Here is a 21,006-nt window from a genome sequence, read left to right as displayed (position 1 = left end):
TGATTTTAATGCAGTTAAAGACTTGGACTGTGCCAGTTTCTGCATAGTGATGGATTGTGTTGACTATTCATTAGGACAACATTTCATAGTTTTTTCTTCATTAATTGCTGCCATTATGTTTTGTTTTGTATTGAGTGCTTATGCCTGACTGCTCAGATGTCCTGAAGCAAAGACATGATATTTATGAAGGGTTTATTTGGGAATGATCATAGGAACAAGTTGGCTTGGGAGTGAAGAACAACGTTAAATGTGACTCTTTGGGTGGGGAAAGAGATGGCTTAGAGGCATTACAAGCAAAGTTTGAAAAATCATGGATGGCATAAAAGATAGAGAAATAATAGGTTAATTGTTTTTTCTCTGATAAGAATTGAGTCAGGTCCCAAACAACGAGGAGGAGGCTCATTGTGCCATGGGTAGCAGTGGGTGATTCCTTGTCAAGGGATGTTATGAATGTCATAACTTTACCTGAGTTCAAGGGAAGGATGCAGAAGTCTATATGAGATAAATCCATAAAAAGCTATTGATATTGAAATTGCATTTGTCTCTGAATTAGAATCCTGGATTCAAAATATCCAGAGGTATGAGAGAGATGTTTTTGCTGTTCATTCTCATTCTTAGGCATCCAGTACTGGCTAGTAACAAAAAAATAGTGATAATGGATTACTTATCCCTTTTGTCCTGCCCTGCATCCCAATGTTATGACAGGTTTTTATGATGGAGTAGAGAAAAACAGTATTGGATTTGGTTACTTCATGTGTTTGGTTACATGCAGGGTTACATGCTGAGTATGATATGTTTGCAATGTTTGATTTGAGAAACTTCTGGTATCTGGGGCTGCCAGCTAAGGAACATCTTCTTGGAAGGACATGAGCTGTATTGGGGCAGATATTATAATATTTGTTGCTATAATTTGGTACATTTAGAGGGTTTGGAGTGTTCCTGGCCATTCTCAGAAGTCACAGGTCTCCAGTGCATCTGCAGCAGAACAGAATTATTTACAGGTTTCATGAACAGAAGCATGATGGATACTCAACTGCAGATTTCCATTATGTTTTACCCAATTTGAGAGCTTCACTATTGGAATGGCAAAAGGGCTCCATAAAGACAGAATCTGGAGGGCACAAGCTCATGTCCATCTCTCTTCAGGATTCCAAATAAAGCAAATTTTTTAGGAATATAATGATACTTTTAGAAAGCATTGCTGGGACATGGTGAGAGTTTTAGAAGTTCTGCTCTTCACTGCTAAGCCTGATATATTGCTCTCTTTCCCCTCCCCATGCCAGAGATGTATTTCCACAAGGCCTACCTGATGAATATGCCTTTGTAACTACTTTCAAATTCCGGAAGGCTTCCAGGAAGGAAGACTGGTATATCTGGCAGATTATTGACAAGTATGGCATACCACAGGTAAGAGGCTCTTTTGCAGACAGCAGGAACAGCCTTTTATTTCTATTTTTTCGACCATGAGCCAGTTTTCTTGTCTTAATCTCCCACTACATTTTCTTATGAACTGGTAAAAATCCTGTTTTTCAGTGGATTTTGCTGCAAATATTTTACCTTTAATTCAAACTCCAAATAAATGTTTGTATATACCTTGGGTGCTATTAGGATGCAGAAAGGGGGACAAAAAAATACAATCCTTGCTCTTGAAACTACTGTTGAGCTTTCAGTTGTTTTGTTCAGGTAGTTCTGCTTAGGGAAAATATTTTGCCTTTTTGGGAGAAGGCTGTCACATGGATGTTGTACAGAGCAGTGAGTTGTGTCAGGTTTTGCACAGCCTTCTAGGTAACTTGTAAATGCATTATGGGTTCCTGCTCTGGATGTAACACCTGTTATAGCTCCATAACCCTGAGTCCTGGCTGCTGCACAATTTGATCTAATAACTTTTTATTTAAGTACTCTCAGGTTCTTAGAAAAAAATACTATGAGTGTATACTAAAGGGCTGTCAGTCCCTACACAACATGTTCTTAGCAGCTTGGTAGATTTTAGGTTTTCAAGGGTGCTTGAGGAGGGAGTGGTTTGGGCTGTACATTTTTCTGCTCAGCACCAAATATAGTGATGAAGGCAATTACCCAGGACTCTAAAGTGGGCTGTCAGCATAGGCTCACATAGCTGTGTAATTCAGTATTGCTGCTTTGGGACTGGTATTTAGAAGAACTTGGGGAACTTTCACTGAAGTATAGGTGCAGTTTGAACAATTAGATAACTGGGTTTGAGACAGTGGTAAAAGGTTTATATGAAAGTTATTATTGGTGGCAACTTTGTTAAATGAGAAGTGATTTACTGTGCCACATGAATTCCTAGTTGCTGCAGAGTGAGAATGTGTCTGTCACTCAGTATTTCTTGCAAGAAGTTGAAGACTTTGAACTGCTTAGATGTGAAGAGAGAAACACATTCAATATTTCCAGTAATAATTTCAAAAGTGCCTTAGATTATGGTGCCAGAAGTACTTTAGAGCCCCATTAGCCCCTTTTCATGTGAAGTTGGTGGTGGTTTGGCCACTCCCTTGGAGTCCTGCTCAGCTCATAGATGCAGACACTGCTGAGCCAGCACTGATCCGAGCTGGCATTCCCAGCCAGCACAGAGCTCAGCTGCACAGAGAAGCTGGGTCAGATGTGGAGTCAGCCCACCCTGGGCTCCTCACACCCCTCACAGCCCAAAACGCCTTGTTGTTCTGCAGCTTGTGGACACACCACTCCTGGCTCTGCCTGCTCCATTCGCTGCTGCTTGCTGGTAACTGCCTGACTTTGGTAAAAGAAGATACCAATTTTTAAATTAACCCAAAGTTGGATGTCTTTAAATACCTATTTTTGCCTGCTCTATAGCTTGCAGTGCATAGGATGGGTGCAGTTTTATATTCAAAGCACCTGAAATAAAGTTTGGGCAGTGCCACAGCTCAGCAGACTGGTTTTATATGAGGTATTTTTCCATATCTCATGGGACAATTGAGGACATGTGACAGGAGTAAAGAGGCTGCTGGGAAGCAGTGGAGGAGTACACAGAGTAGAGGGATCCAAACCAGGTTCAGCTTTGGGGAGGTGACCATGACCTGTGCTCCTACCCAGCCGTGGCAGCCAGGTGGCCTGTGCTGAGACCATGCCAGGGGCTGTACTCACAGGAGGAGGCTTTAGCTGGTCTAAAAGCCTGTGGAGCCCCATCTTATTCAACAGCACAGGTGCAGGTTCCCCTTCCATATCTCCCACAAAATTCCATCCTCTGCTCTTTGCCTGTGCCATCCCTGGCTTTGGGGTGTTGGTGATGATGGAAAGCAGTCAGGAGGAAGGAGAAGGCTTTGTTCCTCAGCAGAACCCCTCCTGTTTTCTCGCAGGTCTCGATCAGACTGGATGGAGAGAACAAAGCTGTGGAGTACAATGCTGTGGGGCTCACCAAGGACGCTGTCAGGGTGGTTTTCAGGAGTGCAAGGGTCAGTGACCTGTTCGACCGCAACTGGCACAAAATCGCCCTCAGCATCCAGTCCAAGGCTGTCTCACTCTACATTGACTGCAAGCTGGTGCAAGTGCTGCCCATTGAAGACAGGGAAAACATTGACATTCAAGGAAAGACTGTGATTGGCAAACGCTTGTATGACAGTGTCCCCATTGATGTAAGTACTGCACTTGCTGATTAGAGCTGGGTAAAGGTTCAGCTTTGGGTTTGCAGCCTGTGAATGAGTGGGGGTTTGGGGGTTATGTTGTAATTGACCCTGTTCCTGAGGCAGCATTGCTGAAATGTTACCAGTGTTACATAGCTAAGACAGATTGGCCCCTTATGATGTACAGGACTTGCTGTATTTTTATGTGAGACTGTATCTCCATAACAGAGATTAAAAATGAGACATTTATTTCATCTTTCTGTCTAGTCCCAGAATGTGCTACAGTTAGAAACAGAGACAAAATTGTACACAAATATAATCAAACTGGGTACTGAACTACACAGAAAGCAGTTCTCTATCTGATCTTGGTATTATGAATCTTTCTACATGTGATAGAAAGAGATGGGGGAAAAGGGAAGCTTGTTAACTTAAGAGAGTTGTGATATTATTCTCCAATCCTCAGATATTAAATGGGCCATAGTACAAATGAAACAAAGTCAAGACACACATGGTGATTGTCTAGCAGCAGTGTTATCCTGGTATAATTTATGTGTGCTGGTTTGGTATTTCACACTAGTATAATCTTTCTTAGCTGTGCAAAATGGACGGGACGTGCATATCAAATGTGTTCATAACATTTCTCACGCAGGAGTAAATGGTCAGAAGATGCAAGGCACAACAGGAGGAAAACGGACCCTGTGTCTAGATGAAATTCTAAGAAGGATAGACGTGGCCAGGATGTGTCTTCTCAGACAGAAATTTGGCCAGAACATAGGGATTAGCATGAAAACCTGCACCAGAATTTGAATAGGCATTTTCAGAGTCTTATTATCTCCGCTCTTGTAGCATGCTGAGATATTGGTCTGTTATTGATAGGGAAAGATAGAGATTGACTACAGGATCTAAAGAACCACTCTGAAATTAGCACCATCTGGTTTTTGCTGGTGTTTGCCTGCTCTGTTTGTGTCCAAGCAAAAGGACACAGGGTCTTTAATAATTCACAGTGTGTGAGACTGGTGCCTCCCTTTGTCTCCCAGTTTGATCTTCAGCGGATGGTGATTTACTGTGACTCCCGGCACGCCGAGCTGGAGACCTGCTGTGACATTCCCTCTGGACCAGTAAGCTCCTTTTTCTCATTTATTCATTTTCACATGAACACTCCTCACTGAAATCTATTACATAAATCAGGGAATATGCGGCAGTGTGGGACTATAATTTTGCTTAATAAGGGTGATTGAAACCTAACTGTGTAATTGGCAGTGTAGCAGCACCAGAGGAGGACCACTCAGAGGGATGAGTATGAGGAATTGGAAGTTTCCAAGTTCCTCTTTCCTTGTCAAACTGTCAGGGGAAACAAAACCCCTGAAGTGATGATAGAACAACAGAAATGCAGCATGAAATATTCAACATGTTTCCCACTGGTTTTATTTGGAAACAGCTAAAAAAAGTGCCAGTTGCAGCTTATTTTCCTGTGCCAAACTCTCGCTAGAAACTTCCACCCTCCTTTCACTCTTCGCTCAGTCTTGGTTAAAGAGGTTCATTGTTCATTTTGCCACATTTTTCCCTATTGCTTGGGTGAATGGCTTTTGTGGGATTTCATTTCTCAAGAGGACACATTTGGCTGTGTTTTACACAGTAGTGCCTATGGGATTTGTCTAAAGTGGGTGGAAGGGGAAACTTTTCCAGCATCAAAGGCTTTGTCCTGACCTTGGGTGTTTGGGTGCAGTGCCAGGTCATGGTCCTGACGGAAGCACCTCCCCTGGAAGTGAGGCCCACTGTTGGCAGTGAGCAAGTTGGACATCTCAAGATTTTCAACTGCTCCTGTCCTCCTGGACAAAAGGTGAGTGTTGAGATAAGTGTGTTTCATTTGGGACATCTATAGAGATGAAGAAGTTTCCCCAGGTGTTTTCCCTTTTCCTAATTCAGTGATTCTGGTCATGCTGGCAGTCCTGGTAAATGATTATTCTTACCTAGTTCAGTTATGTGTATCCTTCTTCAAATAAAATAAAACAGATTCTGAAGGTAAATGTGGCCACATTGAAAAAAATCTCATGGCTTTTAAAAGTAATGTGCTTGCTTTTTCTGTCTCTGACTGGGACCTCTGAGAATCCAGTTTTGTTGTCATTGCTCCTGAGGGCATGCCAGCTTTATTATCTTCTCTGCTTAAACCTGCAAACATTTTTGTTGTCCTCAGTAGTTGTAGGATTGGGCCCCTTTCTTGAATATAAAATGAGAAGATAAGTTTGATTAATCATGTCTTTTTTGTCTTAGGGGGAGAGGGGTCCACTTGGCTTTGAAGGTCCCAAAGGTCAAAAGGTCAGTAATAGGTACTAGTTCATTTGTTTAATGAAAACAGCAACAGCTAGACAATTTCAGAGTAAACTGAGGATTTGAAGATTTTGAGAAATGAGAGTCAATTTAGTATATGATTACATTCAGAAAGTTTTGGATGAGCTTGGGACTCATCCCAAGCAGAAGTTTTTTTGATCTCTTATCTTTATTTTACGCTTGCATTTAGGCTTCTCTCTTGCTGCTTTATGTCATTCTTAGAGTAAATGAGTTGCAAAATCCTTCCCTGCAGCTTCTAAACTGGCATTTTTGCAAGTTACTGTAATTCACTAGGTCATGCACAACTTCCATGGTAAGTCACCTGGAAAACGAGGTGCTGCTGCCATGCTGTGCCTTTACTGCTCAGCAGTAATAAATGTGCATACTTTAGGTAGCAGCCTTCCAGTCACACTCCAGAAAATTTCTTGAGACTGGGGGTAAAGGACCAGTCACAATCTGTTATCCTTAGCGAGATTGTCTGAGTCATGATATTAAATATAGGCCACTTCCCTCAGAACTCTTCTTTCTGGATAAAAGGGTAGAGAGTGATTGTGATGTCTGCTTCAAGTTTCACAGCGCAGTCTTTATATCACCCTGCCTGTTCTGCAAGCCACTTCGATATACACGTGTGTGCATTCAGCATAAACACATTTTCCTTCTGTGCCTGGCTACAGATAGAGCTGTGAGGCAATAGACTCAAAGGGAGCACTTGTACAGGAAGAAAACAGAGTCATAACATTGCCAGAGAGGTGAAAGTTGGTGGTGTTGGTGGTTCCCAGTTTTACTATCTGAAAAGATGTTTGGGGGGAAAGTTATATTCAAAATTATTTCCATCTGAATCACGTCTCCAAACTGAGTCATTGAATTCATACCTGTTTGGTGAATAACTGAGTTGCATTCCACCAAAAGTCACTCAGTTATTATGAAAGACTGGGAGGGAAAAGGAAAAATCTCTGGGTCTTGGAAGGTCAAAAATCTTCAGAGATGTGCTGTCTTTTGGCAAAGCTTGGTCTGCTGTCTGCAGGGAGAAGTTTTGGAGATAAGAATATGCCATTTGGAGGCTGGGATAAGAGAACATGGGCTCATTACTGCTCAAATGTGCCTGTGCAGAAAAAGGTGCTTCCATTTATGCTTCCATATATAGATAAATAGGAGCTTTCTATTTTAATCCGTGACAGCTTAAATAGTGATGGGCTATTTTAAGGAATGGCGAAGCCATGACTGTTGTGAGGAGGTTGCAGAAAAGACAATGATGATAGTGATAAAAGGGCCCTGCAGAATATCCCCTGCTTTGCCAAGGTCTGTGTGCTGGTGAGGGTCCCAGTGTGTCACATGGGTCAGTCCTGGGGTGCAGGACACACTGGTGGAATACAGAGGAGTGTGTCTGCAAGCACAGCATCAGCAGGTTTTCTGGAGCAGACCCCAAAAGGACTGCCCCACTCCTGCAGATGTGAATGACTTTTCCCTGGCTGTAGTGGTTTGAGACTTGTACACAGACAAGGCAGGACTGTGCCACAGTCTCAAGGACCTGGGGATGATGCCATTTAAATATGGGGTCTGACAACTATTTAGTATAAATGTGATGATTTGAAACAAATTATTTAGCTTTTCTATCTTCTAAATAAGGTGAATAGTAGAGTTTTCTCCCTTGCAATGATGTTGGGATTCAATACCATATACCACTCGTGACAGCAGTTCTAACACTGCTATTGCAAAGGACCAGCTTGTCACAGTCCTTGCTCTATGTTCAAGAACGAATTTTAGCTCTCCTTCTCTCTCTCTGCAACATTACTGAGCTACCCAGGCTAAAATCATGGCCTTGGCAAGGAATTCAATGCTTATTTGCAGCTTCCCAACATTACCACCTGGTGTTTAATAAAGAAAAATGAAGATAATGTGATTCTGATCTTCCCTAAGTTTTCAAAGGCAGGGATAAACAGGAGAGCTTGCAGTTATCAAAGAAATGGAAAAAAATTCTGGCAGATAAACACCTCTGCCTCAATCACCCTTGCTGCCAAAGTGAGGGTAATGGAAGGAGACACAGTTGATGTGTTTTGGAATGAGATACGGTAAAGGATCGTATTGGGAAACAGATAGGCAGGAAATAGTTGTGGCAGAACTGGCTAATATGTCTGAGGCTGGGTCCTATTGATAAATTTTAGAAGCTAATGACAACCCAGTCTGATTTATTTTCCTTCCACAGTCCCTCTGTGTTGTTTGCAGGCAGCCAGGGTGGCTGGTTGGGGCACTGGGATGATCAACAGGCTTCTTCTCTCTTCCAGCACTGCAATTCATCCAAATGTAGAGAAAATCCTTTCTCTGTGAGATGTGTTTTTCTCCACAAAGAAATTACAATTCTTACCTGCCATTGTGAAGTTTGTGAAGTCCAGTGTATTAGACAAACTCTAGCAGGATGTATCTTTTCCTCCAAATTAGAAAGGCTTTGTACATTCAGTGACTTAAAAGAGATGGTCACATAAAGATTTTTATGAATTTGACCACAGCCTTCTTAATGTGCTACTTACTCTGTGAATTTTCTTTTTTTTTTGGCAAAAAATAAAGCAGGAAGTTAAAGAAAGAATTTTAATATTTCTTATTTCCTATGTGTTCAAAAGCATTTCTTCACCTGAGGAAAATAAAGGATGATCCTGGCAAATGTTTTTAGGTCCTGGTGCTGCTAAGCACATTTTTTTTGAGGTGGTACAGGCCAGGATAAATTAGATAGAGACAGAAAATGAAATCCTGCTGTGGTCCATGTAGGGAGATTTAAGGAGAGCAGGGGTCATCAGACTTACTGATGCTCTGGTACTGGAGGGTGCTGCTCCAGGTCAGAGACTTTTTCAGCTTGATGTTAAGTGTGTACTGAAGTCCACAGTGCCTGATTTCCCTATGAGCCAAAGACGATGGGAGGCACAAACAGATGAGCAAATTGTATTTGTAAGTGAGAGCTGGGGTGCTCAGCACAGCATGTTTCTGGTTTGTACATTTTGGGTGAGAATCAGGAAGGAGCTAGACGGGTGTTTGGGCAGAGCCCTCTGCTCCCCAGCAGCTCGCAGTGCTAGAAGAATTGAAGGAATTGGTGGTAAGACAGCACAGCCTTAAACTCGTCCAAATAGTGGATATATCCTCCGCTGGTCCTTCCTCTAGTTTTGTGACTGCAGAGTGGCGTGTGAAAATGATTTACAGGTATTTTTTCTGCACTTGTTGGGTTTGGCACTGCTTTAAGTTCTGTATCTGATAAATATTTATGTAATTTTGGATCTTCATCGATTCTTTATCCCTTTTACCCTTGTCCTTTTTAGGAGGAAAGTGAAGAAAAAGTTTTGCTTGGTTTTTGATCGACCATTTTTCTCTTTTTCTCTCTATGCATATCCTTCTCCAGTTAGAACTTTTCCAGTCATCCTAAATTGTATCTTTCCAATGTCTCTTTTCTATGTTAATTTCCAATTGTTAATTGGAACAAGCAGGAAGAATGACTGTGTGTGTTGCACACTTGTGGGAGGGAAGTGAAAGGTTAGCTGATACTGAAAATTCAGTGTGACTGAAAACAAGGGGATTGAATTACAAAAAAAACCCAAAACCAAAAAACAAAACAAAAAAACCCCACCGAAAACAAAGCTCTAAAATCTTAACAATATTTTCAGATTATTTTTTGCACATTTTAGGCATGTACTCTCTTAAGTCTTCTGCAAGGCACCTTTCCAAGTAATTCCTCTCTTAATAAAAAATAAGGATTTCTGAAGTACTTCACAGGAGAAAACTCTCTGCCTTGCCAGTGCACTCCAAAGGACCTGTATTTTCATATGAAAAATAGAATAGAAAATCAATCTGAAAACTTGGATGCTCAAGGCATGCAATTAGGTACACCTAGTCCTTAGGGCAGGAGCTGAAATCTTGGCTGTGGAGACTGGTGGAACCAAAAGTGCTCATAATTTCAGTCAAACCCTTGTTGCATCACTTTCCTTCTTTGTCTAAGAAAGGAATGAATTAACTATGTGATATTAACACATTTTCTACTTCAAGGGAGAAAGAGGCATCCCAGGGCTTCCTGGACTCCGAGGAGAAAAAGGAGAGTCAGTAAGTAAGAAATACCCAATGGTTTTGCTAAAAGAGATGAAAATGTAAGTAGTTATTTTCTCCTTTATGGTGAGAACCTACTTAGAGCATTGTGTGCCCTGGTCAAAGCTGTTCCCTCTGCTGGACCTGAATCCCAGGAGGAATCTGATCTTCGTGGCACTCACTGGCCTCTCTTAGAGAGGGAAAAATGGAGGTTTCATCCCTGGGTACAGCTGATAACTAAAATATTGACCTTCTCATTAAATATGTTACTTGGATGCTTGATTACCACAGCTGCACATCTGCTGGGGGACAATATGAGGCAACTGAACACAAAGAGGATGCAAATCTCTCTCAACTTTTTACATTCAGATGCCCAAGACACAGCCTTCCCCAGCTGTAATTAATGCAAATGCCAGGCTGAGTTTTTAGGCAAAAAAATCTTTAACCCTAAATAAAATCCATTCCAGTAAGTGTTGTTGGCAACTTTGTTTTTGGAAATGTAGCATCATGCTCTTCCATGAATAAAAAATAAGATGTTTTCTGGCTGCAGTAGCAGAATTTGGGATAAGTTTTTAGTTTAATTTGTCACTGAATTATTATCAAGGAATTATGCCCAAAGAAAGTTGCTTTCCCTATAGTAGTTGTGAAGTGACTTGTATGTCTATATATAAAGAGAGATAGATCTTGGATGCAAAACAAGGAAAACATGAAATATGTATTTGTAGTGTTGTTTGATATGCTTGTTTTCAAATGTACGTTTTCCCCTCTTTTTTTTTTTTTCATTTTTAGGGCAAAGCCTATGGCATAGGAGAAAAAGGAGAAAAGGTAAGATTTAATCTTTCACTGGTTCAACAAATGAGTTGCTTGCTGTTGCCTTCTGTGGTTCAGAGGTTGCTTTTGGAGTGCATAGGACACAAAAGATGTGACACAGTTTGATCTTTGTGGGGAACCTTTATGCTTCCTTCTGCAGACATGCTTTTGAGTGTTCATTGCTTTTTCTTTTGAGTTTCTTCTTGCATTGGCCATGGAAAATCTTATCAAATTGAAATAATGATCTTTGTGTAAGCAGCAGTGAGTTTATGGAGGATAATGCACTAAAGAAATTGTCTGGAAGGATGAAAAACAGAAGGAAAGCATAATTTTGAGTTTATTGAATTTTTCAGCAGGATTAAATTTGGCTTATGAGAAGTTTGTCAGTCTTTCTTCCAATTAGATCTTTTCATTAAAAAACTGAATGAAAAAAGCTGGAAGTTTTTACTTCAGATATTAGGCAGGACAGAGAATTAAGACTTGGAGGTTAAAACTGAGGATAGGGAATAACCACTGAATATTTATTTCTGTGTTGTCTATTTTGGAAAACTCTTTCATTGGTGATCAACAGTGGGAAACAAGTAGCGGGACTGGATTTATTTGCATTTAAAAAAGATGGTGATTTTGAGGCAATTCTGGCTACAAACTTTCCATTCTGCACAAAAAATGAGTCTTGATGCCTAGACTTCAGAAGAGAATTAGCTCTTTCTGTCTGTAGCTCCATATCACACCTGGCTGAGGGTGTTTTCCTTATGATCAAAATGAAATTTCAAATCACAAGGAGCAATGGAAAAAGATTGACAGGATAGGATTTGGACATATTAAGGAAGAAGTCATGGTTCGCATTGAAAATGAGACGAAGAATTTATTGAGATGTTTTTCAGGCAATCTGTGGCTACTCAATTGCTCAGAGAATTTCAAACAATATTGGATTGTGATTGGAAAGGAAGAATGCTGCACTAGAGAGAGCATGGCATTTATGCCCGTTGCAGCTTCTCATTTGCTCTTTCTGTGACTATGACATATTGATTGTGTGTGGTGGTAATTCATCATGTGAAATTACAATCGAAATGCCGGTTGCTCATGGCAGGAAATATTATTGAGCCAGGCTAGAGACATGGGGGTCATAAAGAACACATTTCTGCATTCATTTTCCTGCAGTCCTCCCACTGGCAGACACTATTTAGCCTTTGAGACTCAGGATTCAGCCTTTGGAAACCAGCTCGTGTTTGGCAGGTGGTGAGAGCCAGCAGTGTGGTGGGAATCATGATGTTTATGGTATTAGTTGTGCTGTGGTTGAAGCAAGTTCTTGTTTTCTTAAGTTTTGAACTCTGCAGAAAAAGTCAGAAAATATCATTCCATCTGTATTATTTTCATGCAGAGACAAATAGGTTTGCAGGTCTGGAGAGGGAAAAGTAGAGAGATGTCACAGTACATACAGAACTTCTTCAGCTGAAGTAGCCAGACAGCACTGAGCAACCAAACAAATGTGTAGGCTCGGGGGATGCTGAGTTTATGGTCAGCTTGTTGTGTTTATTTGGTACCTCTGCCAGCTGGGGCAGCTTGTTCTCATCTGTGGAGGGAGGGTTTATGGGACCCAGGGTGTTTGTGCCCCATGTGCACCCAATGGCTCAGTGTCAGTGCTGCTGCTGATGCAGAGTGAAGATTTATCAGCTGCATGTTGCTGGCTTGATTAAAAAGAGAGCCTTGGGATAGAGAATCATAAAATCATAGACTATCTCAAGTTGGAAGGAATCCATATGGATCATCTAATTCAACTCCCTGCTCCTTCCAGGACTACTCAAACTAAACTGTGTAACTAAGAGCACAATTCAGATGCTTCTTGAGCTCTGACAGGCTTGGTGCCATGACCATGCCCCTGCCCAGTCTGTTCCAGTGCCCAAGAAGTACCAGAACCACAGGGAGCAGGGCTGCAATGCCACCATCAAAGTAGAATAACTTATGAAATTAAAATCTGAAGGAGAGGATTCGTGTGTCTCCTTTGTTTGCCTGCTGTGCTGCAATGGCTGCATGAACAGGAATTCTTGTTTCTCCCTGTTGGCTGTGGCAGTTTTGTTTCCTTGATTTTTATGGGTATGAGCCAGTGCTGGAAAGCTGGATCAGAGAAGCTGGACTTTACTAACAGCTGCAGTCTCTGTGGTTGTTGCTGTGCATGTGCTGTGGGATCCTTTAAAAGGATGAGGCTCACATCCTAAATGTTGATGGAACAAAGTGGTCTCACCTTTGAAAAGACTGAGATGACAAGATTAAAATTACCCCCTTACTATAGCCTTGCTCTCTAGCTATGCCAGTGCCAGACACCTGTCAGACCATGCTGTTGCCAAGTACTGTTTGTAGGGCATTTATGTGAGGTCTAAGGCATTTGTCAGAGGGAAAATACTGTGCTTTTCCAGAAGGACATGAGAGATACTGGCCTTGTTTCTTCAGGTCATCACCTTAGTTATATCACCAAGTTAAAGCTAAAAGGATGCTTGTATTAGCATATATAACATGTCAAGCACATCAGTAGTGGTAAACACCAAGATAATAGCAGCTGTGGCTAAAAACCCAATTCATGTTGACATGAGCAACTTTGTGTGACTTTTAAACCCAGGAAACTCACTGTGATGGTTCATGTAGAAGCCTGGCATGTTCTGCCAGGCCTAAATAGCTCAGAGTGATGGAGGATGCTTTGTATGTACAGAAACGTGTATGCAGCCAACTTGTTGTGCACAGATATAAAAAAAGAAAATACCATACTGCATCTACAGGTACCCTTGTAAACCACTCTCAAGTGGATTTCCTGGAGAAGTGGGATTCACCTATTGCTGCTCTGTATTGGATCTTAAATTTCCATTGTTGACTGTCATCTTTCAGCCCTTGAAGTTCTTAATCCCTTTCACATTAGATGTAATCTGTCATATTTCTGTTCATAAATCTGTGTCCCTTTACTGTGTGTTCATTCACTTTTGCAGATGCTTCTGTTGTTGAACTGATCATTATACATGGGTAAATATCCAATTCTGTAACATCATCACCATGAAAGGGAATGCTTTAGCTTTATTCTGGAGGCTATTCAAGTGGCTATCTGCTAAACCAGATGGTCTGATCCTGGAAAGGTTGTAACTCATATCTTCAAATCTCTATTGATTCAAGAGGAGCAGGGGCAGGAGAGGAGGGAGGGCAGAAGGAGCAGCTGGAGAACATTTCTGAGGAAGATTCAAGCAAAATGGAGTTTCACTAACTTGATCAAAGTCAGAGAATTCATGTCTGACAAGGGAGTTGCTGTAGAGAGGGAGGTCTGCATTCCTGGGGCACAGCCCTTCTAATGCCTCCGTGCAAAATTTAACTTTCAAAAACTTGTGCCTTTGTCTTGCAAAGTACTGGGCATTATGCAATGGTGCTGAGACACCCTTCCAGCATCCCAAAGGCCAAGAGCAGTGAAAAGGCTCTGCAGGCAGGAAGGTGCTTGGAAATATGATGACTTTAGGGGGAATAAGATGCAAATCTGTCAAATTTTGAGTGGTATGGAGATATTAGTGGGAAATTACTTTTCACTCTTTCTTCTGTTATAAAACTGAAGGAGAAGCAAACCAAGCTACCTGATGGCAAGTATAAAATGAACAAAACGAAGTTGCTTTTCATCCAGCAGGTATTGAAACACCTCTTTGCAGACTGTTCTGGAGGTTAAAATTTTGTATTTGAAACAGTACATGTGATTAGAGAGAGACATGTAAACCTCTAGTGAGTACAAAGACATTCTCTGCTTCAGGATGTCACTGGAGCTCTGCAAACTCTGATTGGTGACAGGAGAGAAGGTTTGAGAAATCTCCCATGAGGAAAACTGAGGCAGATGGGCCAGGAGCTCACTGTGCCTTTATCTTGACTGCTGGTAGCTGTTCTTAGACTTTCGTACAACTCTCGAATATTCCTAAGACATTTGTTGCCCAGAAAGGGACAGAACTTTCCATAGTTTGTTCAGGGTTTAGGCCAACACTATTCACACCTGTTGAAGAAGAGTAGGAAGCATGAAAAAGGGGTCACAAAACAAGTGGATTAAGTGATCACTACCATGATTTTTCCACAGGAAACCAATTAGTCAGAGGAAAAAAAACCTCTAACTCCAACCCCCAGTCTTTTGCAGAGGTGGTGGATGAAGTTTCCATTATGTTTTGCACTGGGTCTTCCCTCACTAATGAGTTTCCAAGAGTATCCAAGCTTTCCTTTTGTGCTTTATCTGTTTCCCTTCATGCTAATAATCACACAGGCAGCAATGACTATGAAAAACAACTTTAGTAGATTAAGTCTGTATTCTTCTAGAAATTTTTTTCATGGTAATGACTCTGATAAAAATGCATAAGGATTATTATAGTATTTCTAAGGAGAATGAAATCTCTGAAGTGGCTTGGCTTATTAGAGATGCAGTGACTGCAAGGCCAAGCACAGAAAAGAAAAGCAGGCAGATAGTTCAGGCTCTGGCTAGACTGTAGGACATCCAGACTTGGAACTTGGCTCTAATGACCTTGAGCAAAGCAGCAAGTCTTTGTTCCCCTAAAATTAAGCTGAAGAGCCTCTTTCCCTCTAGGTCTGTGTATCTTGCCCACTAGATTCTTCAAACAAAGGCTTTTCTTCCCCTTCCCTTCTCCTCCAAATTGGAGTTATTGCCATTTTTAGGGCTTCCGGAAAAGCTGTGGAAATCTACTCTGCTAGATCCAGTGTCTCCACGCAGAGCCCTGTTCTCTGTCTGCCCCGAGGCAGCTGAATATACCAAAGGCCTGACCTGAAAGCCCTGTTGCTTTTTTACCCCTGTGCTGTGCTGCCAGCAGGACTTACCAAATTAGCACGAGCACTGTGCCTTTAGATCAGGGCTGGCCAGCATCCAGCAACTTGGGACACAAGAAAATGAGTGCAGTTCTGCTTGCAAAAAATGCTGCAGGCATAGCTGGAGTCTGGTGCTGCAGGCTGGTTCGATGGAGAAAGAAGGCTTTCATCTGTATATTTTTAAGGGATGCATTTTGGGACCAGGAGGATGGTGTGTGTGATTTGCTGGCAGGTAAAGGTTCAGGCTGGCAAGGATATTTTAGACCCAAGGGCCAGAAGTGAAAGCTTGAAAACGGCTTCAGTACAAAGGAGGGAGGAACAACCAGCTTGAACTTCTAATAGCAGGATGTGTTCTCTGAGCTCTTCAATTACGTGGGGCCTGAGCTTACATGAACCAAGAAATAGTCCCTGTTCCTGCAACTTCCAAATAAAACTAATTATCATTTCAAGAGGTATGTTTTTCCTTTTCATTGCTGAAACAATGAGCCCCGTGCAGGGAAGATGCTCCGGTGAGGTTACAGAATTTTCTTGGGCTGCTGTGGTGTTCAGGTAGCCCACCCAAGTCTCCAGACTCCCAAATGCCACCCAGTTTACTCAGGACTGGTGAGCTGAAGGGTTTCCCCAGAGGGGCTAAGGCAGAAGCAAGGCTGCAGGAGCCTTGGTGCACCAGCATCCGTGCTGGCTCCTTCAGTGAGCACATCTTGACAGTAACAAAATGGGAAAACATCTCCAAGTTTAGAGATAATATTGAGCTGAAATTTGAAGACAAAACAAAACCCCCAATGCCCTGTCACTGATGTTCCTTGGAGACAGTGTCTATGGAAACATTGCCTCCTCAGGGTTGTGTTCTCATGTTAGTGTTCAGGGCTTCTTATTTTATTGCAGAATAAAAGGTAATGTGAGTAAAACTGACCTGGTAAGGCAAAGTGAAAGTACAATCTGCAGGGATTTATATATATATATATATATATATATATATATATATATATATATATATATATATATGTTTTGAGTTTGTTTTTGGTTTGGTTTTTTTTAATTTTTTTTTGGTTCTGGAACTATTCTTTGGCTCAGGAACTATTCTTAGCTACTGAGTGCTGGTTAAGAGCACTTAACCTCTCAGTGCAGCACTTAAACATTTCTATAATAATACCTCATCTACTTCATAAGGCTGTCATGCAGTTCACTGGAGTTGTTCATATCTGGGATTTCTTCTCAGAATCCTCATATTAAAAGGTGAGTTCTAATAATGTTATTATCTGCCTTACTCAGTATGTTCCAAATCCTCTTGTGTGTGTGGCCAGTTTTGGTCTGCATGCTGAGTATTTTTGTGTCCCCTTAACTGTAGTTAAAGCACATTCTGCAGAGCTAAATAACCATGGTTTGATGGAGTTCTTTTTCTTAACCATAATTAGAGGGTTTTAGATAAATTCTCTGGGTTTCTGTGACCCAGAATAACAGCTGCAGATTGCAATAAACAACTCAAAGCTCACATACTTATTGTGATTGTGACAGTTTAATTCTTAGCAGTGTAAGAGTGCTAGTAACTGGGTTCCTTTTTTTTTCCTCTTACATAAACTTAGAAAACGTATTTTTTTTCAGCATTGCCCCCTGGCTGGCAGGTACATTGCTGGTATGCAAGGACATCTACTGGCAGCCAGAAGTTTGCAAAGTGTGCAGCACTTGTTTCTTTAGAGGATTTCTCTGCCAAGATCCACTGGCAGTGAGGAAAGGAAGCATGTGAGAGAGATTTGCCAGCTCCATGTTTCTTCTGAAAATAAACTGGGAGGAGGGGTTAGGAAAAAACAGATTGTCTTGATTCTGTAATTGATAAATCTTGTTGGAATGCAGGATGCTCCTGAGAGTGATATTGTAGTGGGTAGGTATGGATTATCTGCCTGTTAGGTGGGAAATAAAACAGCTTTCCCAGCAGTCTGGAGCACACCCTCTGAAGTGCAGCTCGTAGCCTAAGGAATCACAGTGAGCTGAAGCCTTACACAAAATAAATTGCTATCACTGGTCCATCAAAGGTATCCTAAGCACTCCCTGCCCTTCTCCCTGCTGCTTAATCTCCCTGATCAAAGCTGTTGCTGGGCTGTGCTTGGTTTTGTGATGGCTGAGAAAGTGCAGGTGCCTTGTTCATGGGTTCCCTGAAGGGTCAGGTAAGGGCAGCTGAGACAGGGCAGCACTGGGTTTATGCTGTTCTTAACTTGTGCAAGTGCAACTCTGGACGCCTTTAATTTCCTGTTCTGGGTCTCTCAACCTTTTTCCTAAGTACTGCCTTGAGATTTTGTGTCTCCCAAAGCCCACAAGGCCTTCTGTCTCCGGCATTGACAGGAATATGGTGTTTTGGGTCTCAGACCCTATTGAGTAATATATGTACACAGAGTACTAAGTGCCAGATGAGGAAAATGTGAAGTTTTTTCATGACAAAATTTGCTTTCCTGCTGAACCAATGTGTGGACCCTTAGTGGTTGGTATTTCCAGGATATCTGATACATTTGGTATTGGGAGTAGGTTTGGGTCTCTGGAGACTGCTTTTTTTCTGTCCTTGTTACTGGCTCCAAGGAAGATCTTGACCAGAGCTTTTCCCCTTCCTGTACCCAGTGTCCAAGTACAATGAGAAGGATCATGACCTTTGTCATAACCTCTGAGAATGAAAAAGACCTAGGGAGCAGCACCACTTCATAAAGAAATAGCATATTATCATAGAATAGTTTGGGTTGGAAGGGACTTTAAAGATCATCTAGTTCCAACCCCTGTGTCTGGCTGGATCAAAGAGATTTATTGCTTTGGCAAGGACTGAGCAGCCTCAGGTGTGTTTGGCACTGAACAGCAGTACATCACTGCAAGTTATAAGTAGGTGGTGATAAGACTTTAGGCAGATGTTCTCTTCAGTTTGGGTGTGACATTTAAAGAGAGGTGAGGAGAGATGTTGCTCTTGCAAAGAGCAATGAGAGGAATGATCAGCGATGTGGCAAATTTACCCAGCAGGGAGAGATTGAAAGGAAGGGACTCTTCAAGGAAGAGAGGAATCATGGACTAGATGGTGCAGTTAATCCTGAGGAAAAGCTTTGTGCATATTTCAGTGAGGCACCAGAAGATAGACTAAGGTGTGAATGTGGAAGATCAGGAGCAGAAGATGGTTAAGAGCAGATCAACACCAGAGTTTGGAGTGCTCTGACACATTTCCTCTGCCCTAAACGAGCTCTTCTTGGAGCTGTTGAAATTGTTGAGGAGTACGTGGATATCTGAAGCATCAGAAACTTCACAGAAGCAGAGCAAATGGAATTTATAGATTATTCTTGCAAGAAAAAGTATCAACCAGTATGTGTCAAATCATCCACAAGACCAGAACTGTTTTCAGTGTACTTTTTATAGATGTAAGAACTTAATTCATCAGTGCCATTATACATGACTGGAATATTTTTTCTGTTTCAATGAACATTTCCCTCTCGTACTTGGAAAACTGTTTGTCTGGTCCTGAGTTATGTCAGGTGCTGACAAGGAGCATCAACTTGTGCTTCAAGGCAAAGAAGTTTCGGGAGCAGAGTTATATTTTTTATATTTTAAGGTTTCTAATAAATGTGTCTTTAATGAACTTTTGGGATCTATTAGTCTTCTTCAAACCCAACTCTTTGTAGCCCATATATTTGTCAGGTTATTCCTCTGTGCAGTGGGATTATAGTATTGATTGTTTCCAATTATATTTTACCTCCTATTCATTATGTTCAGTCATAAATAGCTCTGCAAACTCTTGACTCTTTCTTAATTTGAACGTTTCAGCAATTGATTGAGCAACTCCAGCTGTTGAACAGGAGTATTTTAGACAGAAGAGCTCCTTCTTGTACTCCCCTGTGCTCTTTGCTGCAGAGGTTCTTTCTTTAGTCACATTCTCCACTTGGCTCAGCCTGGGCTGGAGATGAAGCAGAAGTTCAGGAGTTGTCAGGGGTGTCTGACCAGCCCAGCCTCTCAGCAATCACCTACTTAGGGAGTGAAGGAGTGTCGTGGTGAGATAATATGAAGCTGATGGACAGGATTCTGGGCACCAGTGACAACTTTTAAGTCTTTAGGATGTTTCTATGTTATTCTGAACTCTACACTGACCTTGATTACTGTAGAGCTGTGCCAGAGTGAGCTCTGATGCATCTTTTCTCCTGCAGTACCAAGTTTATAGGTGACCATGTGTCAAATTAGCTACAAGCCAGCTGTTGCTTTACCTATTTTTATGAAAATGTGGAGTATCAGGTTTCTTGAGAGAAAGATGCTTGTTGAAATCTTTGAAAAATGGGGCATCTGCTCTCTCCAGAAGAAACCTGATCATAAAATGGAGGGTCAGAAAGACCCTTCTGGTCTCAGGGGGGATCCATGACATTAATTGTAAGATTCAAGGGTTTAGAGAGCTTTTGCAAATGAGTATCTTCTGGAGAAGTACCTTTTGGGGACAATTGAATTCTATGTAATGGATTAAATAAAATCTTTCATATGTTTGAAATACAAAAACTGCCAATAATTACTATTTAAACAGTTGTTTGCACTGGGCTGGACTTCCTGATAGTCCTGCAGAACCTATGACTTCTACTGACCTCTGTGTATCATGTCCACATTACCATTTTGTTTATTAAATCAAAATATAATACAGAGACCCAGAAGAGAAGGTTTTCTTCATTTCTTTCTGCTTCTTTACTACAGCAAAGTCCAAGTTGAGACAAATGTCCTATTTTATGTGGAAGCAGAAGATTAGGCCAGCTTTGGTGTCAAATTTGCCAAGATATTAATAGGGCTTTAGCATCATTAAGCTAATAGAATCCTGCATCTGGGCACGGGAGAATGGCAGTCATTTGTGCTGCCTGTCTGGTCAGCAGCTTCTGAAAATGGAGCTAGGTGACACATATCCACTGCAGCTCTGCCTCTCAGTTGATCTGCACATTATCTGTGGCTTTTAATGAAACCCTGGTCTTTCCCCTGCCTCTCTTAAGAAAAACCCACAAAGAAACCCCACCTCAAAATGTACAGTATATTTCAATAAAATATTTAGTATGTCATTGGTTGGTTCCCTTGAATGGAGAAACCCTGAAGAGAAAGACACTGTGTTCTTCCAGGCCATGAGGTCTCCTGGAAATGTTCTAGGACATCTGAACCTTAGGACCCAACTCAACATTTCTTCTGTCCTCCAATTTCATGTGATTTATCAAACACTGATAGCAATTCAGTGTGTAACTGTGGATCAGCAGTAGGACAGCTACCCATCATCTTCTCGTTAATTCTTCATGAACATCTAGCTGCCAAGTTATTTGCTGGCCAAAGAGCCAGGAGAAATAATAAATTTATGGTTAAGGCACTGACCTGGGTGACAGGAAATCTGAGTGAGTTTCTGTCTTTGCCCCAGACTCTG

General features: G+C 41.5%; 1 protein-coding gene across 2 annotated transcripts in view; it reads left to right on the top strand.

The window, feature by feature from the left end:
• COL22A1 (collagen type XXII alpha 1 chain) overlaps nucleotides 1-21,006 on the top strand; it is a 224,601-nt gene that overhangs the window by 88,692 nt on the left and 114,903 nt on the right. For both annotated transcript variants that reach the window (XM_088179716.1, XM_088179721.1), the window contains exons 6-12: nucleotides 1,284-1,407; nucleotides 3,330-3,605; nucleotides 4,631-4,711; nucleotides 5,320-5,433; nucleotides 5,865-5,909; nucleotides 9,945-9,998; nucleotides 10,770-10,805. In XM_088179716.1, coding sequence (XP_088035842.1) covers nucleotides 1,284-1,407; nucleotides 3,330-3,605; nucleotides 4,631-4,711; nucleotides 5,320-5,433; nucleotides 5,865-5,909; nucleotides 9,945-9,998; nucleotides 10,770-10,805 — 730 coding nt within the window. The remainder of the gene's footprint in view (nucleotides 1-1,283; nucleotides 1,408-3,329; nucleotides 3,606-4,630; nucleotides 4,712-5,319; nucleotides 5,434-5,864; nucleotides 5,910-9,944; nucleotides 9,999-10,769; nucleotides 10,806-21,006) is intronic.

This window comes from Sturnus vulgaris, chromosome 1 (genome assembly GCF_052056855.1).
Source record: "Sturnus vulgaris isolate bStuVul1 chromosome 1, bStuVul1.hap1, whole genome shotgun sequence".
NCBI lineage: Eukaryota > Metazoa > Chordata > Aves > Passeriformes > Sturnidae > Sturnus > Sturnus vulgaris.
This window is presented reverse-complemented; position numbering and strand designations above follow the sequence as displayed.